Consider the following 27,536-nt stretch of genomic DNA (forward strand, 5'->3'; position numbering starts at 1 on the left):
AGAGAATCAGAATACGAGATAAACTACCGCTTGATGTGACTAAGATGAAGTATTAGAAATAGCAGCCTTTCAGAATTTCAAAGATGAAGTGGAAGACAATTCCTTAAATGAAGACAAAAACATCTGGAACAAGAAACTGAGGTAGAAACACTTGGTATGCCTAAAGATTGAGGAGACTGTTTGAACCAAAGTGTGGGAGAAGATGTTAAAAATAAATAAACATCTGGTATATATTCTACAATTGATAGACATGTATAAAGGGATTTAAACAGGATAGTGTAGCATATAACCATTGTGTTCAAATGCCCATTTTTCCCTCCACTTCCTATATACAACAGTAATCCCTAACTTTATTATTCTCCCACAAACATCAAAATACAACATCAAATAGGTACTATATTGGCCTTGACTTTAAAAGAGAGAATCAAATGATTTGCCAAAACAAAATGGTCCTGTTCCCTAGGGGCAGGAGCAATCATAGGAACTATAGTAATGGCCCTGGCATTGGCAGACTCACTCTTAAAGGACCACTAGAAAGCTGAAAGGGAGGGCCTGGCACTGGGTATGTTGGGCTATCAGAGAGTAAGAAAGACACACGTCAAAAGAGACAGCCAGAGAAAGATAATTTTAAAGACACACATATGCTTCTTTGTCAAAAATCAGGTGTTGATAGGCATGTGAATTAATATCAGGGTCTTCAGTTCAATTCCAATGATCCATACATCTGCTTTTATGCAAATACCAGGATGTTTTTATTACTATAGTTGTATATCAGAGCTTGAATTCAGAGATTGTGATGTCTCTTGAAGTTCCTCTATTGTCCAGGATTGTTTTGGATATCCAAGGTTTTATGTTTTTCCATAGGAAGTTGAGTATTATCCTTTTGAGGTCTGTGAAAATTATGTTGGGATTTTTATGGGGATTGCATTGAATCTACATAGTTCATTTCCTTTTGTTTCTTGTGATAAATTAAGATTAGAATATCACCTAAAACAGTGGGAAGTATTTATTTATAGGCAAGATTTAGGGTGTACAGTGAAGGGAAGTGATCATGGACATATGAATTTGAGCAAGAATAACATGGTTAATAAAATTGCAACTTATGGTATGAAGTCTGTTAAATTTTTAAGTAGAAATCAGAAGCTTTTACTTTGTGTGTAGAAAGAAATGTCTACAGAACACTTGCAATTCCTAGGAGCCGATTAGACAAATAAGTGTAAATATGATTGCAAAGGTGCTCACTGATTATAGTTGACATTGATAGTGGAGGATGGAACATGGGAACAATCTTGAAAGAGTAAAAGAAAGGGACTGGAAAAATGGCTCAGTGGTTAAGAGCACTGGCAGCTCTTTCAAAGGACTCAGGTTCAGTTCCCAGCACCCACATAATGGCTCACAACTCTCTCTAACTCCAGTTCCATGGGTCAGACAACCTCTTTTGTATCAGCAAGGATTACAGACAAATGGCATATGGCATACATGCAGGCAAAACAACCATACATATAAAACAAAAACAATATTTTTTAAAAAAAAGAGGGAGGAGGGAAGATTTCTAAGGAAGGATTATGCAGGAGATAATTCTGAAAAATATAAAAACTGGAAAAATATCATGAGTATTAGACCATTGACACCAAGAGAAATAAGGATCAGATGGGTAAAACAATGGTTATAGTGGCTAATGTTGGTTTCCATCTCAATATACCAGAAAGAAGAAACCTCAACTAAAATAATTTCTCCCATAAGACAGACTTGTGGCCAGGTTTGTGGGATATTTTCTTAAAGGCTAATTGATGTAGGAAGATCTAGCCACTGTGGTGTCCCTGTCCCCTAACAGGCAGGCCTGGGATTCATAAGAAAGGAAGCTGAGTAAGTGGCATTAATCCTTGGTTTTGTTTGAGTTTCTGCCTCTGGGTTCCTACCTTGAGTTGCTGCCCTGAGTTTTTTCCATGATGGACAGTAAGATAAAAGCCAAATAAATTCTTTCCTTCCCTAAGTTGATATTTGGCTAGTGCTTTATCACAACAACAAAGCAACCTCAGACTTTCATGCTTCTGTGGCAAGTACTTTACTGATAGAGTCAATTCCTCATCCTGGAAACTGTCTCTTCATAAATAACCAAACACACTTCACTTACCAAATCTTCAAAAACCCATTAATGACTCAGTAGTCAGGCTCAGTGGTGGTGCGTGCCTTTAATCCTGGCACTCCGGAGGCAGAGGCATAAAGTGGGAAATTACCAATACGGAGCCAAGTAGAAATATAAGGGTATTTAATGGGGAAAAGCCTTACTTACAGAGTGACCTAGCCAGCCGGTGTGGCAGCAGTCTGTACAGCAAACTGAAAAGCGAAACTGAAACTGAAAACCCAGCTACCTGAGCCTCTCACTCTATGTCACCCTGGCCATGCCCTTGGCGTGGTCAGGCAGACCTGTATCCAGCCCCTAAGCAGGCGTGGCTACAGGTTCCCCTACAGAGGCAGGCAGATCTCAGTGAGTTCAAGAACAGCCTGGTGTACAAGAGCTAGTTCCAGGACAGCCTCCAAAGCCACAGAGAAACCCTGCCTCGAAAAACAAACAAGGAAAGACTCAGTATATGTGATAGATAAAATTTCACTTTCTCATGACAATGCTATGAATACTTTCATTACCACAACATTTTCTTTAAAATATGGTCAGGGCTGACCCACAATCTCAGTAATTTATGACACTCATCACAAATGTTATCTCATATTTCCTTTTTATTGAATGGACACTGAAATGGGAAATTTTGGCTGGTATCAATCAGAAGAATAATTATAACATGGCTCTTTGGTGCTAAATTAAGGTTTATTATCACGAGTCTATGCCTCCAGTCTAATTGCTCAGTTTAGTATTATTTGAGCTGCATTGCCTGATGCTCCTGCTCAGCAACCTGATTCTCTCACAGCCATACTCATACATACTTTACATCCTTTTCTTCTTACAGTTTTAACCATCTCAATGGCAGTGATAGCTGCCTTCTCCCCCTTTGGGATAACCATTTAGCTTTCACTTTTTATTATCCCTTTATTGATAAACATTGACATTTTTATCATTCAAATATAATAAGTTGTTCAAGTCCTCAAAATCATATTACCCTTTAAGTAACTGAATTGTGAATATTTCACTAATAAGTGTGCTTTGTGCTTTCGCAGGGTAACATGAGTAAACTGTAGTACATATTTGTCTTGGAGTAATTAATTCTTGTGATAAAGAAACTACCCAGGAATTCATCTATCCTGGGTAGATTCATAAAAATTCATAAAATCATAATATCAATTTTTATATAAGGGGCATTATGAATGTAATAGAAGCTAATACATACTCTTAATGATATATATAATTATATTTCCCTGGGATACTACTGTGTCTAGTGTGAAAATTGGCAGTGTTTCATAAGATGATATTGACAGATGATATTCTTGCTCATGCAGCAGGGGAAACAGTTGTTAACCTAAATGCATGGTATGATATATAGATGAGATACTGCACCAAAAAAGTATTTAAGAATCTTTGGAAGGGCTAGGAGCATAATTAATTAAAGGTTTATTTTTCTCAGAGCCCAGGTAAAAAGCTGGGTGTGGTTTTACTACCTTGTAATCCCAGTTCAGCAGAGGTGGAGACAGGATGATATTAGGGTCTCACAGACCAGGCTGCCTAATCTAATAACCTAGCCTCAGATCTCTGAGTGATAGATACTGTCTCAAAAAATGATGGAAGAATTATTGAAGAACAGTATTGAAGAAAGTTTACTTCTGACCACTACATACATGTAAGTTACATGAATGTACATCATACACATGGAATCTGCATGCATGCATCTCTCTCTCTCTCTCTCTCTCTCTCTCTCTCTCTCACACACACACACACACACACACACACAAACACACATACAAACATGAACACACACATGTTGAAGTAGACCTTACATTGTAAAGCGTAATAACTAATTATTGTTTTAACATTTTTCAAACTTGGGAGAAAAAAATTTATAAATAGCCAACTGTAATGAATGATGTTGGCAACAGTTGATTCTACCTCTGATAATTAGAAGTTAATAAGGAAGAACTGACTACATGGGAACTTCCTCAACTATCACTGTGTTTTCAAAAAGCAAAGTGATGGAGAAAAATGCGTCATATGGAGGAATGTGTATGGATATGAGTAGCAAAACTTATCATTAGAATGGGAAAGAACTTGGTTAGTTTAGTGTGGCAAACCTTCAACAAAGACCTGGCCTATGGAAAGATGGTCACAAAGAGGAATCATAAAGACTTTGCAAAGAAGTGAAGGTTTTGTGCTCGAAGCCACAGAGGGGTTTGGAAAAGTTTAAAATCTTAAGTTCTTTAAACTGGTAAATAGTTATTTTGACTTTCTCTAAAAGCCACAATCATGCTTAATATCTGTAAATTAAAATAATAAACCAAATGAGCAAAATGTTTCTAACTTAATTGAAGGGTTTCTAAAAATAAGCTAAGGATACAACTACTTCTTTATCAACTTTAACTGTGTGCTATGCCCTCTCTGAAATATGCTTACAAGAATTAATGGTCTCATTTAGACATTTGATATGTTTACTATAAAAGAGATCTTGCTGCATAAATCAATTTTATATGAAACAGTTTTAAAGTGGTATATACTTTTTAAACTTAGTAGAAAGAAATTTGAATTTCAAATCACTAGCTACTGAAGGAAGTTATTAAAAATGCATTAGGTTTGAGAATGTGGCTGTATGTAATTGTCATAAGAGATATTCAAAACAAATTTATCCTGAATGAAAACTGAACAAGAGCAATTTACATAGGACCAGCTAATAAATTTTCCTTAATTTTCTGACAGATGACAAAGAAACTGTTAAAGAAATTTTAATGAAAGAAACACGAGTGCTATCCTTAGGGAGAAAACATCAATAAAATCCCTTGAAAAGATGAATGGAGATAGATGTCATGAAGTTTCAGAGATGAAAACTGTAGGATGTTAGAAAAATGATGTTTGAATCTCATTTTTATCTCTACTTGTTCCATTGCTGGAGACTGAACTCAGCAAAGTGCACCTGCCACACAGACACATCCAAAAGCCCTAATCTCATTTTTCTATCCCCATCACCTGATATCGAAAATATTGTTTCTCTTTACTCCCTCCTCCTTGGCGCATGATATTCATTTCATTTAAAATAAACATCTGAGGGAACCCAGGAAAAGGTTAACACTGCCTTGTAACAAGTTGCTGCCTTTACAGCTTACCCTTAAAATCCAGCTATATTTTGTGTAGACGTTCTATATGTATACAGTTCATGTTGACTTTCTTGTTTTAATGTCATGAAAACAGAACTCCATGTTTGCGCAGTCACATTCTTGATATAATGTGGACTATGTGCCCTGACTCCTGAAAGAGATTCCAGAGTGAACACGATTTATATGAATCAAATCCTGGTTAACTGTATTCTCTTTCTCATCAATGCATCCCTCTGTCTGCAGGCAGTGTTCATTTCATGAATAACAACAGCTATTAACACCTTGGTAGTTTCTGAGAGAGTCAGACTCCACCTATCATCCTGGACTATTTTTATTCTGTTATTGACTGTCTTCATCTTATTTCCACATGCTAGTTTTTGCGGAACACTCAATGGAAATGGATATGGAAAGATTAGTTTTGTGTAGGGCAAGAAAAGGGAATTGCCAATGTATGACAGGACATTTCTATGAAGCATCTGAGTAAATGATCCTAAGTGAAGGTTAAACAGAGGACTCCAGGAGTTGAACTCTTGGATGGAGGGGACCAGAAAAGATTTACAAAGTTGTAACCTAAAGATGTTAGGAAGCTTCCAGAGCTCAGTGTGATCTTTGTAGCATTTGATTTGATGCTCAATTAAAATTCCACCAAATCTGAGGCAGCTCCAATTAGAATTATTCCATGTGGCTCAATCATGCCTGAAAAACAAATTACTTTTTTTTTTTTTTTTGAGACAGGGTTTCTCTGTGTAGCTTTGGAGCCTATCCTGGCACTCACTCTGGAGACCAGGCTGGCCTTGAACTCACAGCAATTCGCCTGCTCTGCCTCCCGAGTGCTGAGATTAAAGGCATGCACTTTTTAAGTGGGATATTTTACTTAACCTATCCTATTACAGCAAATGTGAATCAAATTCATTGTACAATGAATCTTGACTTAGAGTATATGACAGTGTGATTTACATTAGAAAAAATAATGTGAGAGTTTTGGTTTTTCATTTTGTTGAAGGAGTTTGACTCAAGGGCCTTCACATGCTCAACAAATTCTCTACAATTGAGATACATTCTCAGCTCTATTTCAGTATTTTTTTAAATAAATCTGCTTCCCCCCTTTCAAAGCAACTTAATATAATGGCCACTATGGAAAAAATTATAGTTTATTTTAAATTTCCCCCTCTGTAAATGTAAATAATATACTAGCATAAGTTAGAAGGCATTGTCTGTAGGACATTAAAAATAACAAGGTCACATTATTCAATTCATTTCTGTTCAGAGGATGGAAGTAAAAAATCAGGGGAGCAATTTGTGCCAAATGTTTAAGAATTTTGACACCATTTGGATAACAAAGGTAGCCTGTAATTTTTAAGGAGTCATTGTTCTTGGTAAGTCAGATTTAACAACAACAACAACAACAACAACAACAACAAAAGCCACCACTACCACTACCAACAACAACCAAACAATCAAACAAAAAAGAATATTCAAGACTATAATTCTGTTTAAACATTATTTCCATCATTTCTGAAGCATGTTTTTTACATTTCACAGATTTAAATCCAATGCCTTTAATTTCTATTTCAGAATACTCTCAGTGGTTTTGGTTCATTAAAAATTTTCTTTTTACTGTGCAATTCAGGCCCAGACAGCAGATGAAATGCAGTTTCTTTAGCCTTTGTGAAATGAATGCTTATCTATCCATAGTCTACAACTGAAAAGTACAACAATGAGAACATATCCTTGTATAGTACTTTATACCTCATTGTAAATACCTATTAAGCATATTTATTTTATTCATCAAATATGATGATTTGCATTAATTTTAATATGCTTACTATTTGAAAACTTTTTAAAGTTAGTAACTCCATAATAACAACAGTAAAAATTTCATTTGCCTTTGAACAATCCTTGTCTTTCATTCAGAAGAAACTACAAAATGCATTTGATTGAGTAGAAAAATGTCAATTTCTAAAGTACTGTAGGCTTTAAGACTCGGTGAAATAATGTGTTGGATAATTAGCAGATGTTTGTATTCTTAACGTAAAATGACTGCCAATCATAATTTGAAGAAATGGCATATATTCTGTTATATAGTGTTGAGGAAAACTAAGTTTTTATTACTATATTTACTTTTATTAATTTGGGGGAAATATGAGACATATCTACACAACAAGACAATATTCCAGTTCTGTTTTCTGTCTCTTTGAATCCAGCCAATTTTGTTATCATGTGTACTGTGAAATTTAACTAGGTTTCCAGCAGTGTGTTAGTTTCTTATAGTTACTCTTATCCTTTAAGAAAGTCTTGTAAGGATTATCCTCCAACATTGTATTTGCCATCTTGGAGCTAGATTGCTTAGTCTGAAGTGAGCCTGCATATTCCTGTTGGATTCTGCATGTGAACTGATCCAATTAGTATCATCCCTATTGCAAACCCAAGTTTGTTATGAAGTTCAAACACTGACAAAATTGGGGGTACAGTATTAATTTTCTTCTGCTGAGTAACCAATTGCCATTGATGTAGGTATAGCATTGTGATGGGGGATGTCCTGTATATATGTTTCTCTTATTGGTTGGTGAATTAAACACTGTTGGCCAATAAGACAGGAAGATAGGCAGGGTGAGGAGATGAGGAGCATTCTGGGAAAGGTAGGCAGAAAGAACTTGCCTGAGTGAGTTGCCATGTACATCACTAAAGGAGTAACATGTCCAGGCATCCTCTGGTAAGCCAAGACCACGTGGAAATACATAGATTAGTAGTTATGGGTTAATAATGAAGACAGAGCTGGCCAATAAGAAGCCCTAGTCACCAGCCAACAGCTTCATAATTTATACAACATCCTTGTGTTTATTTGGAACTGAAAAGAGGGTGGTGGGAGCAGACGGGACAAGAAACCACCAGCAACAGCACTGTTTATGAACACGCTATGTAGGTCAAAGTGTTATGATCTTGTACTATCTGTGAATTTTACAAGGCTGAAGTTTAGTGGTGAAGTAACTTTCACCTAGTACTTCTGGAAGAAATCTTCCATACATCTTCTTTTTATTTTCTCTGACTTTTCTGTTCTAATTTGAACAGTCAGAATAGGTACATAATTATATTCTTATGTATTTTTAAAATTTATAGTTATTATTTTAAATAATGTGAATGTGTATATGAATGTAGGTACTCACAGAAGCCAGAGATGTCATTTCCTCCTGGATCTGGAGTACAGGTGGTTGTGAACCACCTGATATGGGTGCTGGAAATCAAACTTGTGTCCTCTAGAGAAACAGGAAGTGTGCTGAGCTTCAAGAACATTTTATAGCAAGACTCCCTCCCTCCCTCCCCCCTCTCTGTCATTTTATTTCATGCTACCTATTTCTTTCCTTATTCTTGCCATAAGTTAAGTGGCAGCAGTCCTGGTCATATCATGGTAGCTTTTGCCCAATGTCAGAAACAAATTTTAATCATTGAACTTGGCTATTCAATGAATATTCTCATGCATTGAGTCCAGAAATGTCAAGAAGAACCAGTTTGTACAAAATTTTAATCAACATAATATATTCAACTATAAGCCAAGTGTTTTATGAGATTCCCAGTGACAACCTTGTCAGTGAAGGTCAGAGATCATGGAAAGATAAAGAAGTATTTTGCCGACAGGTATTTGATCTCTGAAGGGTGTGAACTAGAATCTGATAATCCTTTTTCAAGGGAGAGTGTGCTAGTTATTCAGTGTTATTGGACTTGGCTTTTCAGGTTGATGTCAAGTCTCACATAGCATTTCTTTTCTGCTTCATACTAGAACAATCAAACTATAACTAAAAGCAATAAATGAACAAGGCAAATAACAGAGTAGTGTCATCCCCTCTAGAGCCTCAGTTCTTCTCATCCTGACCTTTGAATGACTCCTCCTGCAGGTACATGTCCTCCACTCCTGGTGACCAGATCCCTAATTAAGAACAATGCACCAACTCAGTAGTAGGTCAGCATTGCTGTTGACCCCATCAAATATCAGCAGGTTCATTTTCCAAAAGAAGCTTTATAGTTTGTCACCTTGTCACTGCCTTTCCCCTAGGACCGCAATACTGACAAAGCTTGTTGACAGGAAGGTCTCGCCTGAGTGGATCTCCACCTTTCCTATGACTGTGCATCAGTCACTGGTCCAGACTCTGGGGAAATCACATGAAAGAGCTGCATGGAGATTTTGCTAACAAAAATCAAAGCAAAAGATAAATGTAATGCTAGACACAAAGCAAAGAAGGATGTATCCCTTGTTAGGGAATAGGTCTACATAAAATGTTTATGACATTCTTTAATTTTATTTTTATTTAAGAATTCAACCTTGGGATAAAAGTTATCATAGAATAACTCTGTACAATTTTATTGCTTCCAAGGTTTAGCCTAACAAATTCTCACATTCTTCTCGCCTTAAAGCCATATAAGTTATATCAGAATCAGAAATCAAAGTGTCTTTCTCTCTACAAAACTACCTCCCTTTGGTTTGGTCTTTGAATTCCTTTGTTCTTAACTCATGAGGACACCAATTATTGGAGGTGAGACACACACTAAATTCAGGATGTTCCCTCAAGATTCTGTATTTAATTACATCTGCAAAAACCCCTTTCCTAAACAAAGATATCTTAAGAAGTTCATAACACCTGGGTATGGATTCCCATCCTTGCCCTCTGTTTGTGTGTACACTTTGAGTTCAGAACTCTTATCTGCAGTGTCATTACTCCAGAGTTTGAGACAGGCATATTATTGGCCTGGAACTCATGTATACTAGATTTCCTGGCCAGTGAGCCCCAGAGAGTCCTGTGTCTGTTTTCCTAGTACTAGGATTACAAGCATGCATCACCATATCTGGAAAACACATGCCGGGCCTTGATGGCACATACTTTTAATCCCAGCACTCTGGAAGCAGAGGCAGATGGATCTCTGTGAGTTTGAGGCCAGGCTCAGTTTATTAGTGAATTATAAACTGATACTGAGAGTTCCACTAGGGAACAAAGCTATTTGAGTAAGGAAAATTTAACTGGATAAGCTGGGTTCTGAGAAGAGCAAAGGGATGGGAGCTATAAACCATGTAGACACCAGCAATGACTTTTACACATTCTGTCTCTACTCCTCAGTATCTACAGAGGACCCATGCCTTTAGTGAGCAGATATGTAAGTGCTTAGATCTCATAAAAAAAGCAAGGAACGTGCATACAATCTAATGCAAGTTTGCTTATACTTTCAGTTTTTTCTGGATAATTTTAAAGCCTAATGTCATATAAATATGATGTATGAATTCTGATGTATGAATTACAAAATAACAAGAAAAAGTCTTTCTATGCTCCATAAAGACATGATATACTTTTTTGGTATTTTCAGTTTGTGGCTGCTAAATGCTCAGAGGGCCAGTTTGTAGTTAATGTCAGTTCTAATGAAACAGCTTCTGTAAATACTAATTTCTGTATTTGTATCATATTTGATATATTTGAGATATTTCACATTGTATTTGTATTATATAATGTGGTATAATGTTTGAAATATTTCATATTGGCTAAACATATAGAAGATAATATTCCAGTTCATGTCAGTGAACATGCTAGAGTATTTATAAAGTGACCTGTGACAGGAATCTGCAGAGCAAATGATCGCTATCACAGGTGTCTTTAAGAATGAATTACATGGATTTTTTAAAACTGAAACATATTCAATTTTATTTGAGAAAACAGGCCAGTTTAAGGAAGCAGCAACCAGAAAACTGATGCAAATATACTTTTTGAAAAAGCAACAATAATATTTCAGTAGAAATTTTGTCAAGTTGTTATCAAAGTGTGTGAAGTGTGAAGTGTGTGAGTCACTTCATCACGTGTAGTGATACAAAATTTAAATTATTGTTATAAAAGCTAGGGAATCAAATCTACAGACAATGACACTCACTGATTAAAATAACCAACGATGAGAAGAAATCATAAAATTCCCATGTATTCTTGCTGAAAAATATTTTTCTATCCAAGTAAAATTTTAGAAAACTCAGCTCTGAAATCTTATTCACAAAAAATCTCTTTCTTAATTGAAACAGTCATAGGACAGTAGTAAATTATATCAATATTTATTGAGAAAAATTAATGATAAGAATATGATTTGTCTGATAACTTGAATCTATTTTTTAATCTAAAAATATATTTTATTTACTTTTCAGTAGATAATTAGGTTTATCATGAGAAGCTTTAAACACTTAGGTAGGTAGCTATCTCCCTTTTCATGAAGCAAACTATTGAAAATTATTTTTTAAATAATTTTAGTGATTATTTTCACTAATCATGTGTAAATAATATACACACAGTTTTTAAATAGCAAGATTGACATTACATTCTGATATCTAGAATCATTTGCCATCAGTCTAAAGCAAACATACATAACATAAATAATATCGCTGAACTTTAAATTATAATTGCTATTAATTTATTTATTCTAAATGTCACTATGCATGCAAATAAAGTCATTCTAAAACTTAAAGGGTCAGTGAAAGAAAGTATCACCTTGTCTCTAGCATATATCACATCCCCTCTGTTCACTGACAGATATAGTAAAACCTAATTAGCTAATGTGGGCTCGATGAACAGGTTTCCCTTGATATCTAGTCTTCTATTTATTTATGACTGTTAAAATATCTATGTCTGTTCTACTTACAGCAGGCATCCCAAGAAAGCAAGTCTTACCTAATGGTTTGTGCTTCAATATTATTTAAAGGAAGTAATAAGTTTTAAAATATCTGGTGGCCTTCTCTGTGAAGAGAAAGTGATAAAAAGCATGAATAAATCAATTAATTCAGTGTTGAAGTCTATGTAAAGAATTAATAATGGATAGTATGAATCAAGGGAATCATTGCATGAGTCTCTCAGAAAGTGTGGTGATTATCATCAACTTGTCAGCTTGACAGAATCTAGAATCACTTGGTGTGGGAAGACATTTCTTAATTCTGGCCATCCCATTCCCTGGAGAATAAAGGATATATAAGGAGACAGAGCTGAGCACTGTGCTCTTTTATCTCTCTTTTTCCTGATTGAGTATATGGTATTACCACTGCTTCACCATTCTGCTGCTTGGACATAGGTTCAAGATGTACTGTACCCCTGAACTGTGAATGAGAGTAAAACCCTTTCTCTATTATGAAATCATCTAATTTCTGCAGAGTATTTTGCCATAACAGCAGGAAAGTAAATATAAACAAAAAGAGACTTGTCTTTACCTTTTGAAGAGTGATTTTGAATATGACAGGAATACATAGGAACTGGGGACACCAAGGAGAATGCTAGGGAACCTTTAAATGACAACATTACATTAAGGAAAATTGGGATAGTCAGAATATGGATGGAACTTCTGTTTCAGGTTGATGTGGGAAAAATGAGACTAGATTTATACAAGTAATTAGATCATTTAAAGTCCTTAAGTCCTTGCTGAAGAGTGAACTCTTAACTTTTAAAATATCAGATGGTTGTAAGTCCCTGGAGGGACAGAGTTGCAGTTTAGCTTAGAAATAGTTGTGTGGACACACTGTGAATAAAATGGTGGTGAGTGGTGAGTGTGGGGCTAGCTCCCTCTAGCTCCCCTCCTCCCTTGCCCCCCAAACACGGGAACACGATGGGAACATCTCAGAAGAGAAAGAGTGAGTGCCTGAATGGGTCAAGAGTGGTGAAGTTGGAGGATGGTCACATATTGAGGTGACACAACTTTATGACAAAGAATGTACTATAGGTCCCAGTGAGAGCCTCACACAGACACAGCCTTGGATCTTTTAGTTGACCCCAAAGGAATAGTTTTCCCATACAGCTTCTACATTTCTATGTAAAACCAATAAATAAGTAAAATAGTAATTAACCTAGCTTCTCTAGACAGTACAGGTGATTTTATTTTTTATAATCATGCAGTTGCATGTATAAAGAAATGAAGACAGTAATTTTATTTTAATTCACTTACACATAGTAATGTTGGAGCAGTAGAAATCTTCATAGACTTCACATTGAGGATCTTGGGATGTCTTTAAGGAGATAGGAAGCCTCTGTGCACCAGCACAGCATGTTGATGTACATAGGAGCACTGGTGTTTTTGTTGAAATCATGACAGAATAGTCACTTCATAAAACTGAAAAAGAACACCCATCTTAATGAAGGGATGAGTGACAAACTATAGCCACCCTGACTGTGAGATTTGTCTTAATTTTTCTCAAACTGAATCATTTAAGTTCATCTGCTATAAAAACAAATTACTGTGTTCATTAAAAATGTGAAAATATGAGTTTTTAAAAGATAATTAAAATACAAGAAACATGTTACCAGTGTCATAGAGCTTGACAACTCAAAACTTACAGAATTTTCTGATAATATGGAATGAGAGTAATGCATTTTTATGCTATAAAATAAAGTGTCAGTATTTTCAAGTTGGTAAATTTGTATCTTTTTAATGACCAGGTCAAGTTGATATAAAACCATAATGAGTAAAACACCTATGAAAATTGAGCTATCAATTTTCATCTAGAAGAATAAGAAAATATTTAACATGATTCAAACTCCTTACTGCTATAACCTTAGAAAAGTATTGGGCAAATTTATAAGCAAAATTCAAGAACAATAGCTACAATTGACTTCAAATGTTCTTCATTTAATCTTCAGTTTTATAACTACATCTATGTCTGACCTTACATATGCTTACATATACTTGATCTAAATGACATATTGCAACTGCCTGGATTTAGAAGCAGAAAAGAGTATCAAGTTGTTGTGGAACAAGACAGACATTTAAGAGTTTTGCAAAAGTATAAGATCATTCACATTATGAGGGAAACATTCTGTTTTTTAAATTTATTTTTATTTAAGTTAGAAACAAGCCTGCTTCATATGTCAATCCCAGCTCCCTCTAGCTCCCCTCCTCCCTTGCCCCCCAAATCCCTAACCCATCACCCCTCTGCTCCCAAGGGAAGGTGAGGTCCTCCATGGAAATCCCCAAAGTCTGTCATATCATCCGGGGCAGGGCCTAGGTCCTCCCCCATGTATCCAGGCTGAGAGAGCATCCCTCCACGTGGAATGGACTCCCAAAGTCCATTAATATGCCAGGTATAGATTGCCGAGGACTCCTAACTGACATCCAGGATCAGTCCCATGCTGGCCTCTTAGCCATCAGTCTGGGGTCCATAAGCTCCGCATTGTTCAGGTCAGCTGTTTCTGTGGGTTTCACCAGCATGGTCTTGACCCCTTTTCTCATCACTCCTCTCTCTCTGCAACTGGATTCCAGGAGTTCAGTTCAGTGTTTAGCTGTGGGTGCTTGCCTCTGTTTCCGTCAGCCACTGGATGAAGGCTCTAGGATGGTATATAAGGCAGTCATCAATCTCATTATCAGGGGAGGGCATTTAAGGTAGTCTCTCCACTATTGCTTAGATTGCCAGTTGGTGTCATCCTTGTAGATCTCTGGAAATCTCTCTAGTGTCAGATCTCTCCTCAGACCTATAATGGCTCCCTCTGTTATGGTATCTCTCATCCAGCTGTCCTCTATTCTTCCCCACACTCAACCTTCCTGCTCACCCATTTCCTCCTCTCCCCTCCTCTTCTCCCCCTTTCTTTCTCCCATCTACCTCTCCCCTCCCCCCATACTCCCAATCAGCTCAGGAGATCCAGACCCTTCCCCTTTTCTGGGGTACCATGCATGTCTTTCTTAGGGTCCTCCCTGTTTCACAGACTCTCTGGAGGTAGGATTGTAGGCTGGCAATCCCATGATCCATGTCTAAAATCCATATATGAATGAGTGCATACCATGTTTGTTTTTTTGTGACTGAGTTACCTCACTCAGGATAGTTTCTTCTAATGCTATCCATTTGCCTGTGAATTTCAAGATGCCATTGTTTGTTTTTTCCGCTGAGTAGTACTCCATTGTGTAAATGTACCACATTTTTTCTATTTTAAAATGCCATTTCCTTGTCATGAAAGTAGTTACTACTACTTTTAAACATAAATAAATGAGAAAGTTTAATAGCCAATATATACTATATCATATCAGTGTATATATATATACATATATATATATATATATATATATATATATATATATTGATAAGAATTAATTTGGGTGAAAGGGTATAATTTGAAGCTGTCTTTCTTTTTCATTTCACTTATTATTTAAACCCTGAGTGTCATGCCAGTGATGTTGTCAAGCCAAGAACTCATACATTAAATGGAGAGGGGTGAGTTGGAGAAGAGAGAGTAGGGGTTAGATGGTTAGATTTGCTCAAATCACATTGTATTCCTGCAGAAAATTTTCACACAATGAAAAAATTAACATAGTTCTTCTAGATCCTTTATGTCTCTCTTTTCTTTTGTTATGTCACTGCTTAAGATTTTATTATTTATTTTTGTTTATTTGTGTGTGTGTGTGTGTGTGTGTGTGTGTTTGCATGAGTGTAGTGACCATAGAGTCCAGAAAACAGTGTCAGATTCCCCAGAAGTTGAAGTTATTAAAGGTTATGACCCATCTAATGTGGGTTCTTGTAGTCAAAATTGTGTCTTCTATAAGAGGAGTATGCACTCTCTCCTCTATATTCCTAGAGAAAATGGTCATCTTTCATCTATGACATATATGTATTTTTTATTTTAGAAACACTTATTTTACATATCAATCCCTCCATTCCCTCATGTTCTCATCCTCCCATGCCCACCCCCCTCAATCTACCACCCACCCACCTCCCAAGGATAGTGAGGCCTTACACGGGGCATCATTAAAGTCTGTAACATAGTTTGGGGGAGGGCCTAGGCCCTCTTCTGTGTATCTGTGCTGCAATAGTATCCCTCCATAGGGAATGGGCTCCCAAAGCCCATTTGTGAACTAGGGATAAATAGTGGCTCCACTGTTAGAGATCCCATCTGTTAGCTCAGTCTTAATTATCATAAATCTATATATTTTATAAGACTTATAGAGGATGCCTTCTGCTGGCACCCTCTCTTGCCGGTGGCTCACATCCCACCGCTGGAGGAGGCAAACAGGGAAAAGGGACACTTCCTGTTTCTCCTTGCTTAAATATGAGTCTCCTTGCTATGTCACTTCCTGCCTGGAACACCACTTCTCTACTACATTTCCCAGAATCCTCTTTGACTCATAGTCCCGTCTAACTTGCTGTCTCATTGGCCAAACAAGTACTTTATTCAATAATCAATAAGATGAACATACACAGTACATTCCTCATCAAGTAATAATAGAAACATTTATTAATGCCCTAGACATTATTTTAAAAGTTGTTCTCTTTTAAATAAATATAATTGACATCAATATTGTAAATCCAGATAATATTTATAGTGAAAAAATGAGGACAGTTGTTTCAAACATAATAGTTCTTAACCTAACTAGTTAGGATTAAGAATCTTTTAGAAGTAGAATTTTATCTTTCTCAATGCTTTTCTTTCTTGTCATCTCTTTAAAATCTTAAATAAAAGAGGTCAATACATCACACAGTTGATCAACCACCAAAGCCCCAATTTATTTCAGAAGCCACAGAAAAGGCTGCTTGCAAAGGCTCTCTGTATTTCTAAGTATAAATTTTCAAGTAGAGCAGGCACTTTGTTTGAGCCACATTAGCTGTCAGATTGCCTGAGGCACTGACGTTAGGCATCCCTTAACGGCCAGGACAGTTTTCAAATCTGTCTACCACTCAAATTTGTGGATTTTTGTTAGGACTTCAAAAAATATAAACTCCATAATATCTTTGCTCGTATTATTGTACATTTGTAAATAAAAGTTTTTATGAAAGGATTCTGAAAAGCATTTCTTGTATTATTTGTTTAGTACATGTATGGCATTTTATATAACTCTCTAGAAGATTATGACCTTTATACTCACTATTTACAATAATTCTTAAGCAACACATGTTCATCATTGCTTTTAGACTCAGTTTTGATAATATTATTTGTTTAGGCAAAGTTAATAATGTTTGGAAATAATAACTCTTTTCAAAAAATAATTTCAATCTATTGTCTTAGAATAAATTTGGGTTTAAACATCATTTAAAAATTTGAGTCATATTTTATTTGAGAATGGGCTTTTGTGTGGTTAAAATACAATATGTTTGTATTACAAAAAAGAATTTTCATTTTTCTTCAAAAAATGTTACTCCTCAGGAATTATAAGATACTTGTGTACAGTTCTTCTTGCTTGGAAGAGAAAATACTTTTAGATAGATGATAGATAGGTTGAAGATTCATTAGTAGTTGGTGGAGTGTGTATATATACATAAAACTAGTTTTTACATAAAGACAACTTTATTATGCCTGACATAACTATTTGTACCTTTTTAATGGATTATATTAATCTTGAGATGCCCACAAGTAGAGAAAAAGCAAATGTTAATAATGATATACAAAAATTATCTAGGATATGACAGTCCATGAGTTGCATGTGGCATTACAATTTGAAACCACTAAAATATTCAAAGAATGGATGAAAAGTAGAGCATAACCCTTTTAAAACAATAACTGTATACTTTTATTTTACACATTTTATTTTATATATGTACAGGTTTTGTTCAGCAACTGATTGCTTTAACTGGTTATACTATGGAATCCTAATCCATATTAACAGTATTATCTTCAAATATGGGGAAGAAATTTTGAAATATATGATATATGTATATGCATTGTACTTAAAACACAGCACAATTCATCTCAATTGTTTTAAGTTTAATAGTTCTAAACTCTATTGAATTTAAAAATTTCTGTCATAAATGGAAATGGTTTTTTTCTTTCATTAATTTTCTTCAAAACATTTGAAGCATGTATGATAAAGTGTAAAAGTATTGTTTGTTTACTAGTAAGCCAAAAGAGAGACATCTTTATTAAAGAAGATACTCTGCCCATTGATCCGACTCTACACACCAGTAACTAGAGAAGTCAGGAATCTGCACATTAGAACCAGACCTGGTCCACCTGCTTAGTAGGTTGTGTACTACTGGGTAGCTATATCCTCTGATCATCAAGTTTCTTTCCTTTCATACAATAATAAACCTAATACCAGCTCATCAGGATGTCATCAATGTTGTGTAAATTCAAGTTCAACATCCTAGAAATGCTAACAATCCTAAACATGGATGGGCCCATTTCCATACTATTAATGTGGGCATCAAAATATAATAGAGGCGAAAGCACTCAGAATTACTAGGTACATGTGAAAATTGTCAAATAACAAAATATATTAATAAATAAACAGAAACTCATCATTAAGAAATGTTCAGCATGTGTCACTACCTCACCTTAGGCTGAAACTTTATTCTCAAGCTCTTTCAGTGCTCTTGGTACCAGAGCTAGCAATAATTATCTGTATTTTTTTTTTTTTTTTGGATTGATGCTTGTGAAAATGACTGGTACACAAATCCCAGAAACTATTTTTTCAAATACTGAAGGCTTGAAATGTTAAAAATCTGGTTTATCCCATAGGCAGATGTCAAATGCTGTGTGGCTTAGTTTTGTCTGGAACTTGTATGATTTGAAGGTGTTAGAGGAGGGACTTGTTGCTTAATCTCATCAAGATTCAACACATATTTAATGAGAACTCTCTTTGTACCAAATGGTTATTGCATTCTGTGAATGCAACTTTAATAACAGCACAGCTTCCAAGAAGCTATTCTGCGTGATCATTAGACTATTTCAAATATGGCAACCAATATGAATGATGACCAAAACTGAAGGCCTAATGGAAGACATTATGTTTTATTCTTTACTGGTGGTGGATGGAATCAATTCAAACTTAGTACAATGACCAATTGGATAGTGCTGACGAGCATAAGGGTAGTGGTAACTGGCCATTTTGTTTAAAGCACTATAATGTTGCAATATACTATACATTAAAATAAAAATCTTTTCTCATTGAAGAGGTAGTTCAGTGATACAATCTTTGCTTAGAACATACAAGACTCTGTGGACCTATATCCATAATTTCAAATGTGAAAAAGAAAAAAATATTTTTCTCTTTCAAGGTAACCGAACTGCACAACATCAAAAACATAACCAGACTGCCTCGAGAGACAAAGAAGCATGCGGTGGCAATTATCTTTCATGACGAAACATCGAAGACATTTGCTTGTGAGTCAGGTAAGCAATTTCTTGCCCCTCTACAGCTTGAGGAAATTGAGTTGCTCCAGAGACAATGACTCAGACAGATGAAGCCACACACAAGTCTGATTAGGATGGCATATTGCAATTAGATGTGCGGTGGAAGGCTTTGTAAGAAGTTAAGCATACTGGTATACTGTAAAAACAGTGGTTTTGATTTCTGCTATCATGTCTTTGTCTGGGGCTTGTTCCCAGGTTGTCCAAGGATTCTTAGGGTTTTTGTTCAAGCTTTAGTAAACAATACTTGGAAGATTTTCAGAATCAGCACATGAGTTTTATTTTGGGTTTGGCAAAGTATAACTGTGAGGCAAAGTATAACTGTGAGTGTAATAGTAATGCTTCCAGAGAAAGCTCACCCAAGAGCAGCCTAGCTCCCAGACATTTTAGAACAGAACTTTGAGCAATGTGTTGCTTTCATGGAGTCTCAGTACTATAATAAGTCAATATATTTTAGATTGAATTTTAGCATGCCAGTTCATAAAACACTCTGACATTATGGAGACACAAGCAGTTTGTCGTTTGAACCAGCAGTATTTTTCATGGAGCAATCCCTGTGCAATGTAACATATTAGTTGGCTTATTGCCTTTTAAAGATTCAGCTCAATGAAATGCTGCATTTGCTTTATAATGGATGTTTTTAGAATGGATGCAGGCAAAATGTCCAATGCTTTGAAAGAGTTTAAATATTGAATTTAAAATAGTAGTGAAGTTTTTGGGAAGCTTTTATATTATTTTTAAGAGAAGATATGACTAAAAGTTTATGTTTAATTAATATAAGGTTATATTACAAAAACGAATAATGTCATTTTGCCTAAATGGAATTGCTTACAACTTATCTAATTTTATATGAACTTGGCTGAGCTGAACTGGAATTTATGAAATAATTCATTCCTGTAACTCCTTTACCCACCGATACCCTTCTGGTATATTTCTCTCTGGCTACCATCTGGCCTCATCTAATTTAAAATATGCTATTGGTCCTGTTTCAACCTCACTGCTAAAATGTTATTGTCCAAAATATTTTATCTTTCTGCCTTCTTGGACAACTTCTTAAAACTCTCTAAGCATATAATTTTCTTCAAATTCTTAAATATATATTTATAGCATTATTAAAACTAATTACAACCAAAAATCATTTCTACAAAAACACAAAAAGAATTTTACTAATCTTATTTGCACTGTTGTTTAGTATTGCAACATTGAACTAGGCAGTATTGGAGATGTATAAAGAACTCTAGAGTCAAATTTCAAAAAGAATGGTATTTAGTTATATTTATTTAGGTAAAATTTTATTTGGAATTTTTGGAGAATTTATGTATATTTAATTAATGAATTCAATATACTATCTTTTCTCTGATAATTATTAGTATTATAGTAGAAATATTCAGTATATCCAAATGGCTTTTATTATTAAAGAACTATAATCATGTTCCAGTTTCTATCAGCTGGTTTTTAAAGTAGGGTTCAAATTATGAGAATGTATAAGATATTGGTCTTTTTCAAGTTTTAATATTCTAAACTGTTTGTGAGGGTGCATATTCCTTGGTGTATATATTCATACACACACACACACACACACACACACACACACACACACACACACGGTATTGTATGACATGTTTCTCCAAATTGCATGATTCCCTAGGAACTGTAATATGTGCTCTAGAGGAAAAGGGAGGCTCATGAACCTCAGGAGATAAACTAGAGGGCTCCAAATGTCACATGTGAAAAGAAAAAAAAAAAGATTTAGAAGAATATTGAGGGCCTTTATCCAGCACTGTAAATGGGATTAAACAGTTGTTGGGAATGCAGACTGTCACCAACCAAACTGAGAGAAGACATTCAAACTGTGGAGCTCCTTATAGGCTCCATAGAAAGCTCCAGGGTTACAGTTTCAGAAGTCATCACCCATGTTGGGTTGAGCTTTCTGGTGTTACAGTTACTTTCATATAATCCCTGCTCCCTGTTAAGTAACCCCTCACCCATACTCTTGTTAGTAAGCTAATTCATTGTTTCACCAAATCTGGCACTGCTAGAATCATTTCTTTCTTCTGTCAGAGACTCTCCTTTGACATAAGTTACCACGTGTATGTCTCAGATCTTCTGAAAAAAATCTATCACACAATATATAGACACACATATGTGCATATACCGAATTTCATCCCAAAGACCCTTGCTGCTCCATGTCATTCTTTCTCATCACCGTGGTCACCTCCCTTTGTCTGATAAAGGATAATTGCCAGAGGGACAGAGGAAAAGTAGATATTTCTTTGTACTCTGATATTTGAAGACATGTTAATGAGTTTGTAGTAAGTAGGTACTACACATGTGTTCTGTGTGTGCTCATCCACATGCCAACTTCTTCACATCTTAATACTTGTGCATTGATTCAGAAACATTCACGCTCATGACAAAGACTCAGCCTCATGTGTTCATCAGTACTTTTTGGAGTCTTGACCTTGAAATGAGGATTATAATTTAACTCCAGGAATCATGGCAGCAAGGTGTCCAGAGAGGAACTGTGATGACATCCAGGTCCCCTAACCTGAACATTAGCTCAGTACATAAGGCTCAGCACAGTTTCCTCAACAAATTTGCAAGTGATTTTAACAATTTCCAGGAAGGCCATAAGACATTAGGATTTAAAATAAAATGGACAATTATACTCAGAATCTAGACCTTAGTTCCTAAAAACAGTTAACTGGGCTTTGTGGAGAACTGTCTGATTCTAAGACCAAAGATAGGAACTAGTTAAGATGAGCATCTTATAGAGCTGAAAAATACAGAACAGAATTAATTAAATTAATTGACCAGTCAATCAAAACAAACTTTTGAAGGAGCACAAGTTGAGCAAATCAGTACTAGCCTGAACATGCCTGATCAGTCTTTTCTCAGAAGATTATTAAACACATGAATGAATTGCCTGGGTGAAAAACAAAACAAAACAAAAAAACAAAACTTTTCTCTAAGGTTTAATAAAAAGCACGGTATTCCTCACCAGCATGAGGGCGATTCCCACTCCCCAGAAGGAGGAACTTCTTCATAATTTTATGACTCAAGATGGGAAAGAGTCTATTAATAACAAAAGCTTTTGAATTTCAAAAATAAGCCAAATGCCAAATTAATAGAAAGATAGCTTAGTTATGGTTTCTATTGCTGTGATTAAAAGACCATGACCAAAAGTAATTTGGGGAGAAAAGAGTTTATTTCATCTAACAAATCACAGGTCACGGTTGTAACTAAGGGAAGTCAGCTTAGAAATTTAATGCAGAAACCTGGTGGCAGTAACTGAAGTAGAAGCCTGACATTCTTAGTCAGCTCAGGACTACCTGCTTAAGGCTGACACCACCCGCAAGAGCTAGGCTCTCCCATATCACTCATTAATATGAAGACTGGCACACTAATCTGCAGTCCAATCTTACGGAGGAGGCCTTTCTCTCAGTTAAGAGTTCCTTCTCTCAAATATGTCTGTGTAAAGCTGACAGAAACCAACCAAGACAAAGGGGAAAATGAAACATATCAGAAATAAATAAAGTAGATAATAATTAATTTAATTACAAACAATGGTCCTAGAAGAAATATCAGCCATCAAAGCACTTGAATCGAGGTCTGGAAATTATGTCTAAAGCTGAGCATGGTGGCATATCTGTAATACCTGCACACTTGGTTTCACTATCAAGCTTAGCTGCTTACAAAACTCTAGACCAGTTCTTCGTAAATATTTCAGGAATTTGAAGAAGGAATTCTATGAAGCCAGCATTACCCTGATACAAAAATCATCCAAGACTAAAAAAAATCATCAAACTAAAATCTACATCAAATACCCAAACTAAAAGTAGATGTGAAAAACCTTCAAAAAATTTTATTGCACCTAATCTAACAGCACATATTAATTCATGTTAACATGATAAATTGAAACTCAATTTAGCTAAGAATCGAATATACAAATCAATATATGACATACTACGTGAAAAAAATGAAAGATAAAAACTACCTGATCAGCTTAATAAATTCAGAAATACATTTTGGTAGAACTCATATTGTATCACATTTAAAATACTCCATAAAATTTGGAAATAGAAATAATCTGCATACACATAATAGAAATAATTTATAATGAGCCAACAGTTAGGATCATATGGAACTGTGAAAGCAGAGTTTTTAAGTAAAGGGTGGAGGCAGCATGGCACTTTCTAGTTTCATTAAACATAATGCTAGAAATACAAGCCAGAGACTTCATGGCAGGGGAAGAAGTCAAAATTATAAGAAGTCAACTTGCTTCTCTTTGAAGATTATATGTATATTGAAAACTAATATGAGAAATAAGCAAATTTAATAATTCTGCAAAATGAAATAATAAACATCCCCCAAATTAGGAATATTGTTTTATGCAAATAGATTTTTGTAATAAAAGTCAAGAAACCACTATACCTAATAAGTTTAATTTTCTCAAAATGTAAATTTTTGCTATAATGAAAATTATAAAACACCAGTGAAAGAAATTAAAGAAAATAAACACATACACAAATTAATACCCTGTGTTCATAGAGTAGAAGAATCAATATTGTTAAATTGCTTACACTACCTAAGAAATCTATATAGTAAATATATCTCTGGTTTTTTTTTTTGTTTTTTGGGTTTTTTCCTTTGAAATAGGGTTTCTCTGTGTAGCTTTGGAGCCTATCTTGGCACTTGCTCTGTAGACCAGGCTGGCCTTGAACTCACAGAGGTCTACCTGCCTCTGCCTCCCCAGTGCTGGGATTAAAGGCGTGAGCCACCAACGCCCAGCAAATACATCTCTGTTGTAGTGCCAAATTAATTCTAATAACTGTATAAAACAATTCCAGAATGTGTTTGAGGCCAAAAATAACATCAAATTTCTAAAAAAATTTCAACAAAAAAATAGTAGAATTCATTGTTACTAGATTTTGTAATATATTCTGAAACTGAAATAGTGGAAACAGCACAATATTGGCATTAAGTATAGGAACATAAAATAAATCAACGTATCTAGAGCCAAGCATTTCAAAACAAGTTAAGGACCAGGCATGGTGGGGTGGTACAAACCTTTAATCCCAGATGTAGGGAGGCAGAGGTAGACAGATATCTGTGGGTCTAAGTCTAGCTTGGTCCATATAGAGAGTTTAGGCCATCTAGGACTACATAGTGAGACCACAGCTCAAAAAATGATAAGAACATGCAAAATGATAAGAATAGAGTCATAGGAAAATTTAATGTCCACATGCAGAAAGGTGAAACTAGACCTACAGAACACTAATTTGCCTTATTGAAAAAAAAAAACCCTGATAAAACCAACTTAAGAACAGAAGGGTTTATTGTTTACAGTTTAAGGGTAAGGTCCATAATGGGTGAAGTCAGGGTAGCAGAAGCTACCATTCTACTGGTCATATTGCAGGCCTGCAGTGTTGAGAGTGGGATGTTGAAGTCTCCAACTACTAGTGTGTGGGGTTTAATTTGTGATTTAAGCTTTAGTAATGTTTGTTTTACACATGCAGGAGCCCTTGTGTTTGAGGCATAGATGTTCAGAATTGAAATCTCCTCTTGATGGATTTTTCCTGTGATGAATATGAAATGCCCTTCTTTATCTTTTTTGATTGATTTCTGTTTGGAGTCTATTTTATTAGATAGCAACATAGCTACACCAGCTTGTTCCTTAGGTCCATTTAATTGGAAAAATTTTTCCCAACCCTTTACTCTGGGGTAATGTCTGTCTGTGAGGTGGGGTATGTTTCTTGTATGCAGCAGAAGGATGGATTCTATTTTTGTATCCAATCTATTAGCCTGTATCTTTTTGTAGGTGAGTTGAGAACATTTATATTAATGGATTTTAGTGGATATTAATTACCAGTGATTGATAGTTCCTGTTTTTTTCATTGTTGGTGATGATATTGTGTGTTCAATTCCTTTCTTTGGGATTTGCTGCTGTAAGCTCATCTGTTGCCTGTGTTCTTGTGGATGTAGCTGACTTCCTTAGGTTGGTGTTTTCCTTCTAGTACTTTCTGTAGTACTGGACTTGTGGATAGGTATTGCTTAATTATGATATTATAATGGAATATCGTGTTTTCTCCATTTATAGTATTTAAAGATTTTCTAGGTACAGTAAGTAGTCTGGGCTGGCATCCATGGTCCCTTAGTGTCTGCATAACATCTGTCCAGGATCTTCTGGTTTTCATTGTTTCAGGGATGGCTTGCTCCCTCTCATGGCTTGGGCCTTAAGTTAGACCTGCCTGCCATTGGTTAGCCACTTCTACAAGCTCTGAGCCACCATTGCCACATCACTCCTTGAAGGCAGGACAGGTGTGGACGGAAGGTTTTGTGGCTGGGTTGTGGTCCCAGTGCAATTGGGAGCATTGCTTAGTTATAGAAGTTGTCAGGTTAGAGCTCCAGATCCTCAATTACTAGAAGTTCTTGCTGGAGTCAACATCTATTCTATTACCTTTTCCCAGGGAGATCCATGTCCTCTCACCCCCACCTCAGAGTCTTTCTTGTTACTTAGCATCTCTGTGTTTGCAGATTATAGTGTGATTACATTTTACTTAACAGTTAATATCCACTTATAAGTGAGTACATGTTTGTCTTTCTGGTTCTGGGTTACCTCTAGTTCCATTTTCTAGTTTCACTTGCTTACAAATTTCATGATTTTTCTAACATCTGAGTAATAAATACTCCCTTGTATAATATGCCACATTTCTTTATCTATTCTTTGTTTGAAGGACATCTAGGTTGCTTCTAGATGCTGCTATGAACATAGCTGAGCAAGTGTCCTTTTGGTAGGATGGAGCATCTTTTGGGCATATGCCCAAGAGTGATATAGCTGGGTCTTGAGGTAGATTGATTCCCAATTTTCTGGAGGAACTGCCGTATTGATTTCCATAAGGGCTGCACAAATTGGCTCTCTCACTATCAATAGAAGAATGTTCCTCTTGCTCCATACCCTTGCCAGCATGAGCTGTCACTTGCATTATTGATCTTAGATGTTCATTATTTTAACACACAGTCAGGAAGTATCTATGGTCTACTGATTCCAGGACCCCACAGGCACCAAAATCCCCAGGATGTCAAAATCATTATAAAAATGTCATAGTACTTGCAAACAGCTAACACATACTCTCCTTTTTCCTTGAAATATTTCTAGATTACTTGTGCAATCTAATATTATAAAAGAGTCATGTAAGCAGTTATTCTATTTCACTGTTTTAGATAGCACTATTGGTAAAATCTGCTCATAATCAACTGATGCAGAATATTTGAGAAATATGTACATTCAACCCCCCAATGGCAAATAACCCAATTTTAAAAATAATAGGCAAAGAACATTTTTCCAAAGAAGACATGCAAATGCCATAAGGTGTATAAAAATACTCTAGACATGATTAATCATCCAGAAAATACAAATCAAAACCATGTGAGTGTCATGTAAAACCTGCCCAGTGTTTCCTATTAAAAAGGTGAGAAAGGACAATTGCTTTAGACTACTTGAACATTGCACGTGTCTATAAGAATGTGTTACATGGAAGATCATGTTTTTTCTCCATGATACAATAAATGTATAAACCAAACAGCATATCATACCCCATACACATACACAGTTACAATTCCTATTAATTTAAGAAACAGAGGAGAGTGGGTGGATGGGTAGGGGGTAGATGGGAGTCAGGAAGAGGGAATGGGAGGAGAAAAAGGGGGGAAACTATGAATGGTATGTAAAATAAAGGGAAATAATATTAATTACATAAAATAAGAAAAAAGAATGGAGATACTCTCTGATCCAATAGTTGAAACCGGCATCTCAAAGAAATTAGCATTTCCATATTTGTTACAGTTATGAGGTTAGAACAACTTAAATGTCCATCAATAGACAAACAAAGAATAATTGGGTGTCTAGAGAGATGGCACCCAGTGGAGAAAGTGCTTGTTAGGAAATCATGAGGACCTGCTTTCAGGTTTCCAGCCATCTACAGTGTTACATGTCTATAACTACAATGAAAGTCGACTTCAGAATTAGGAAAGGGTCCCTCCTTCAGAGATTCTACAATTTGGTGCTCAGTCTAGATTATAGAATATATATATATATGATACTAGAACCAATTTAATGAAAATAAGACAGTAGAACAACTAATATTATTTTGGTGATATTAAATGGCCAAATATACTATG

General features: G+C 35.6%; 1 protein-coding gene across 1 annotated transcript in view; it reads left to right on the forward strand.

The window, feature by feature from the left end:
* Positions 1 to 27,536, forward strand: part of Dok6 (docking protein 6) — a 385,984-nt gene that overhangs the window by 139,907 nt on the left and 218,541 nt on the right. Inside the window, exon 3 of the mRNA XM_035439067.1 lies at positions 19,223 to 19,337. Within this exon, the coding sequence (XP_035294958.1) occupies positions 19,223 to 19,337 (115 nt within the window). The remainder of the gene's footprint in view (positions 1 to 19,222; positions 19,338 to 27,536) is intronic.

This window comes from Cricetulus griseus, chromosome 2, assembly GCF_003668045.3.
Source record: "Cricetulus griseus strain 17A/GY chromosome 2, alternate assembly CriGri-PICRH-1.0, whole genome shotgun sequence".
Taxonomy (NCBI): domain Eukaryota; kingdom Metazoa; phylum Chordata; class Mammalia; order Rodentia; family Cricetidae; genus Cricetulus; species Cricetulus griseus.